The 6,116-nt window shown below is 45.0% G+C and overlaps 1 protein-coding gene across 1 annotated transcript; it reads left to right on the forward strand.

Moving 5' to 3' along the window:
• The first annotated feature begins 510 nt into the window (after positions 1–510).
• Positions 511–4,514, forward strand: LOC139385939 (extracellular calcium-sensing receptor-like). The gene is made up of 7 exons (XM_071131241.1): positions 511–828; positions 1,651–1,938; positions 2,016–2,564; positions 2,718–2,943; positions 3,158–3,277; positions 3,382–3,854; positions 4,089–4,514. Exons 1-7 carry the CDS (start codon positions 529–531, stop codon positions 4,512–4,514), a joined length of 2,382 nt encoding a protein of 793 aa, XP_070987342.1. The 5' UTR covers positions 511–528.
• Positions 4,515–6,116: the final 1,602 nt, after the last annotated feature.

Consider the following 6,116-nt stretch of genomic DNA (forward strand, 5'->3'; position numbering starts at 1 on the left):
ATGCACTGCAATAAAACAAGGGAAAAGTAGGACCTTGTCTGCAGTGATGTCATGACAACCTGGCCCTATATAGGGACCAAACCTCGTACCCACAGCCACACAAGTGAGAATTGGGGGTTAGACAAGGACTGGAAGCCCTAACTGATCTCACATCGTACATCCACTCTCTGCCTGCCATGGCGCACCTCTCTGCCAGACTCCTGCTGCTGGGGCTTCTCCTGTGGGCCAGCTGGGTTTGCTCTGCCGCACCCCAGGACGGGTGCACTTTCCTGGGGGAAGAAGAGACGAGCAGCTTCTATCAAGAGGGAGACGTGGTTCTTGGGGGCTTGTTCCCGCTCCACTATAGTCCTGTGTCCTCTGTGACATCATTTCAATGGGAACCGCAACAGACTACATATGAGTAGTAAGTGATCTAAAACGAAGAATGTTTTCTGTCTGTCTGTTTGTCTCTTTCTCTCTTACGTGCATTGCTTCTAAGCCACTTGCTATCCTCTTCCCTGTAGTTTCAGTGCCAGGGCCCTGCGTTGGATGGAGACCATGATGTTCGCAGTGAAAGAGATCAACCAACGAAGGGACCTGCTCCCACACCTGACACTAGGGTTCCATATCCGCGACAGCTGTGACCATGTGCCTGTGTCCCTGAGAGGCTCCCTGCTGCTGGTCAACGGGCAGCCAGAATGGGGGGCAGACTACAGGGGAGCAGGTCAGGGTCCAGGTTCGGACTGCGCCGCTGTACGCAGGGCTGTATCCCCTGTTATCATAGGAGATGCCGCCTCTGGGGTGTCTATGGCTGTGCTCAGAACTCTGGGCTCCTTTCAAATACCCCTGGTGAGACTAGTGTTACATATATTGCACTTTTATCATTCTGTAACAATCTTCTTAAAGTTGATAAATTGCTTTTGATGGAGACAGATCCTTGGTAAAAGTACGGCTCATAACAATAGCCAAAATGGAATTACCCTAAAATATAGATGTCTTGAAGCTATTACAATTACATGTCTGATTGTTATGTAAATACTGTTACTTTGGCAGGAGCCATACTATTTCATGACTTAAAAGCTACTTTCAAAATTCTATACATTTTATTATGGAATTGCATTCCTTGACTGCTAAATGAAAATTAAGGGCTATATGCAATGCTTGAGTTCAACTTACAGAGTGCACATTTACCCTGTTGTTCTCTCTGCTTTGGACTGGCTTGTAGATCATAATATACAGGTAAGGGATCTTAATTTGATCACTCTTTTGTTGCTGAGAATTTTCCTGCACTGCAAGAAATGCAGATGAGTTTGGTGATTTACATAAATGCACTGGAAAACCACGCTAAGATACGTTATATTAACAGTGTGGCACTTTCATGCAGGCTAATTTGGGCCAACTAATAGCCTGACCACCAATCAAGCTGCACAATGAACTAAATGTTCATATTCTGTTGCTGCAGGATTATTTTGCTGTGACATTACTGGACAAATGAAGATCCTTCATCTGTAATGTATTGTTACTTTGGCAGGGGACAATTCATATCAAATGTTTTTTTTTTTTTAATCATGAAATTGAGTTCACATATATTGTATATATTAAAAGCTATATGTAATGCTTTAGTACATTTTACAGAGTACACTTTTAACCTGCTGTTCCCTCTTCTTTCAGGTGAGCTACTTTGCGTCCTGCAGCTGCCTGAGTGACCAGAAGCAGTTCCCTACGTTCATGCGCACCATGCCCAGTGATGCCTTTCAGATAAGAGCCTTGGCTCGCCTGGTACGCTACTTCCACTGGACCTGGGTGGGCGTCATCGGGGTGGAGTCTGACTATGCACGTTTTGCCATCCAGTTGTTTCTACAGGAGTCCGTTCACTTTGGGATGTGTGCTGCCTACGTCCACTTCTACCCAGTCGTCCTTACCCAGCATGCTGTGGGACAGCTAGTGGACACTATCCAGGTTAGCAAAGAAATAAACGTATGATGCCTTCAAAGCACATTATTATACATGTTGTTATTCTTGTAATTGTTACCCAGGGGTCATCCTCCCGAGTGCTCCTGAATTTCTCCGGCGAGTCGGAGCTTCGGAGTATCCTCAGGGAGTGTCTCCATCGGAATGTCACAGGGCTGCAACTGATCGCAAGCGAGGCCTGGGCCACCTCCAAGTCCCTGTGGAGAGAGTTTGGAGGTCTCCTGACAGGAACGCTGGGATTTGGAATACGGAAGGCTGATGTTATTCCCGGGCTCAAAGACTTCCTGACCAGACTAGGACCATCCCATGGACGTCAGTCGGCTTTCCTGGCAGAGTTCTGGGAAGAGACATTCAACTGTAGAGTGAACGATTCCTTAAACACACACACTCACTCTGTCAGTTACCTGGACAGAGAGCCCTGTAGTGGAAGAGAGGTTCTGGGGGATGTGTACACACCCTTTGCCGATGTGAGCCAGCTCAGAGTATCCTATAATGTGTATAAGGCTGTGTATCTCATCGCCCATGCCCTGCAGGATATGACCAACTGTGTGGCTGGGCAGGGGCCTTTTATCAATGGCACCTGTGGGGACCCAAAGCATGTTAAACCATGGCAGGTGAGTCTATGGCTGAAGATACTCTGCTCATTATTGCTGAATAGATGTCATTGCCTGTTTCTCATTTGCACGCATGCATACACACACACACACCAGTAGGGGGAGTAGAGTGTATAGTTTCTCGTGTCACCCTCTCCACTCCTCTTTCCCCAGCTACTACATTACATGAAGCAGGTGAAGTTTTCCACACTCGGGGAGGAGGTCAGCTTTGACCACAACGGTGACCCCATCGCTTCCTATGACCTCATGAACTGGCAGAGGGGGCAGGATGGCTCCCTGCGATTAGTTAAAGTGGGGTTCTATGACGCCTCATTGGCCGATGGCCGAGACCTGGTCATAAATGAGTCAGTGATTCAGTGGCCTGTGGGAAAGCAGGTGCGCCCTATATCACAGTCTAGGTGCTTGGTTCTACGTTTTCTTCTCAGTCTGTTCTTTGTTGTCTTCTTAACGTCATTGAAGAATATCAAGTTGGCATTTTATAAACTACATTTGGCTAGTTTGAAAAGCGTTCTGAAACACTTTCCCTTTACACCGCTTAATACACGCGAGATGTATCAGTATATCTGAGTGATGCCCCTCTGCCCCCCAGGCAGCTCGATCAGTGTGCAGTGAGAGCTGTCCCCCAGGCACCCGTGTAGCCAGGAAGAAGGGGGAGCCTGTCTGCTGCTTTGACTGCATCCCCTGTGCTGAGGGGGAGGTCAGCAATCAAACTGGTGTGTTGTCCCTTATTTCCAAGCCTTTTTTACCAGTCACTGGTCAGAACTAAAAAAAACAGTGTTGCTATTGCAATCTCTGTTTTCTTTTTCCTCTCTGTCAGATTCTTTAAACTGCATACGCTGCTCTGACGTCACGTGGCCAAACGAGGCCAGAGACCACTGTGTTCCAAAGACCATAGAGTTCCTGTCCTATCAGGAGTCCATGGGTGTCGTCCTGTGTGTGGTATCCATTCTTGGGGCCTGTGCCTCACTCTCTGTCTTGGCGGTGTTTGTTGCCAACCGACACACTCCCATCGTCCGCGGCAACAACATGGAGCTGAGCTTCCTTCTCCTCCTCTTCCTCTCCATATGCTTCCTGATTGGACTGTTGTTCATCGGGGAGCCCTCAGATTGGCTGTGCCGGATCCGGTACCCAGCGTTCGGGGTGAGCTTTGCCCTCTGCATCTCCTGCCTCCTTGCCAAGACCATGGTAGTCCTCATGGCCTTCAGGGCCACCCTGCCAGGAAGTGATGTCATGAGGTGGTTTGGCCCTGCCCAGCAGAGAGCCAGTGTTGTGTTGTGCACTGCCGTCCAGGTACTATTCTGATCTTGTTGCTTTTCTTTTCATTGACCTCTACCTCTAAGGCTGCGTTAACACAGTCAGCCAGCCTTGTGACCAATTAGATCTGAACTTTTGCCAATAACTGGGCAAAAGCCTAGATTTGGGCTGCCTGACTAAATGCAGCCTAAGTGAAAGACATTAAAATGAATCAGACAATTGAATCACTTGATCAATATTAACACCAATATGGTTCCCTCTGGCCGACAGGGACTGATCTGTCTCATCTGGCTGCTGACCAGACCTCCCTACACCAACCTCAACACCGGCCACATCAGCTCTGTCATCATCATCGACTGTGCCATGGGGTCAGAAGTTGCCTTCTGGTGCGTTCTGGGATACATCGGCCTCTTGGCCTGCATGTGCTTCATCCTGGCCTTTCTGGCCCGGAAACTGCCGGACAACTTCAACGAGGCCAAGTTCATCACCTTCAGCATGCTGATCTTCTTTGCTGTATGGATAACCTTTATCCCTGTGTATGTGAGCACAGCAGGAAAGTACACAGTGGCCGTCCATGTCTTTGCCATTCTAGCCTCAGCCTTTGGCCTCCTGGTCTGTATATTTGCCCCTAAGTGCTACATTGTAGTGCTCAGACCAGAGAAAAACAGCAGGAAACACATGATGCTCAAAGGATAATAGATTTCCATGTGATGATTCCTGATCAGTATGTGGAATCAATATATTTTATTAATAAAAAGTCGTACCAGTTTATAACACATTCACCACTGAGTTAATGTGCAATATTGACCATGTTTAATATGTTAAATATTTTTCATAGGTTAGGAAGAAGTTGCATAACGTTATATGATATTGAATAAAATGTAGAAATGTGCTCTTTATTCTGAAATAAAATATTTTATGTTGGATTATTAATTAGCATATTATTAATTAACAAGTATATACTGGAATAAAACAAGTAGTACATAGAAGGCTGATTATTAGTCATTAATGGTCATGTGATAAAACACCTTCCATAGAAATATGATAAAACACCTTCCACAGATTTGTGATAAAACACCTTCCACAGATTTGTGATAAAACACCTTCCACAGATTTGTGGTAAAACGCCTTCCATAGATTTGTAATAAAACATCTTCCATAGATTTGTGATAAAACACCTTCCACAGATTTGTGATAAAACACCTTCCACAGATTTGTCATAAAACGCCTTCCATAGATTTGTAATAAAACACCCTTCCACAGATTTGTGATAAAACACCTTCCACAGATTTGTGATAAAACACCTTCCACAGATTTGTGATAAAACACCTTCCATAGAAATGTGATAAAACACCTTCCACAGATTTGCTTAGCAGTAGCAGGAGGAAGTAGCATATTACAGAAATGTGATTACTTAGCACTCAGTGATCTGAGAAGACATTTCTTTACACTGCTAGCTACATAAAAGCAATGCTAATAATAAAAAACAAAGATAATCAAGGCATACATACTTGGTATTTTAATAACCATAGCTGAGTGCATCACTGGCATTTGTTAAAATGTTTCCATCTGACATTTATTTGTGTGTTTTTTTTAAATATTAGGCTTAATCGACTTTTGGGAGGAAAGAAGCAGGCTTGTTCTTGATAATTGCTGAATGTTAAACAGGCCTAAAGTAGCATAGAGAATGCATGTCGGGGAATGTTGAGGAGAGAAAGTGCATTGGTGTGATCACTTTTGGCAGGTTCTGACATTGTTGCACTGTTGCAAATAGTTCCACAGGACGTACAGAGAGAGCCCAGTGAAAAAAAAGACCGAAAGGAATTGACAACCATTAGAAAAATGGAAATCACTTGCAAACCACTTGAGCAACAAGGCAGTGAAATACATGCTGTAAAATATGTTCAGGCAAAATGGTGTTCGATTGCTGCGTTTAAATACGATTCACTATATTATTTTTCATTGGGCCACATGTACATTGAAGTATCATTTGCAGTTGTCACTATGACAATGAGCACACCCTGAAAGCAATGAATGGTCACACGGATGCAGTGCGTTAGAGACCTTATGAAAGGTCAGTCTTGTGTTGGCACCTTATTAAATAGGCAGGGTTCAGTAGGATGCGTTGATCAGTTGCTTGACAGGTGTAGGATTGTGGAAAACAGGAGCAGGAAAACAGGCTGGAGCAGGGAAAACAAACGTTGGTAGGATTTACAAACGAAACGAACTGGCAACAGACAAACAGAGAACACGGGTATAAATACACAGGGGATAATGGGGAAGATGGTCGACTCCTGA

The sequence above is a fragment of the Oncorhynchus clarkii genome, chromosome 27, assembly GCF_045791955.1.
Source record: "Oncorhynchus clarkii lewisi isolate Uvic-CL-2024 chromosome 27, UVic_Ocla_1.0, whole genome shotgun sequence".
NCBI lineage: Eukaryota > Metazoa > Chordata > Actinopteri > Salmoniformes > Salmonidae > Oncorhynchus > Oncorhynchus clarkii.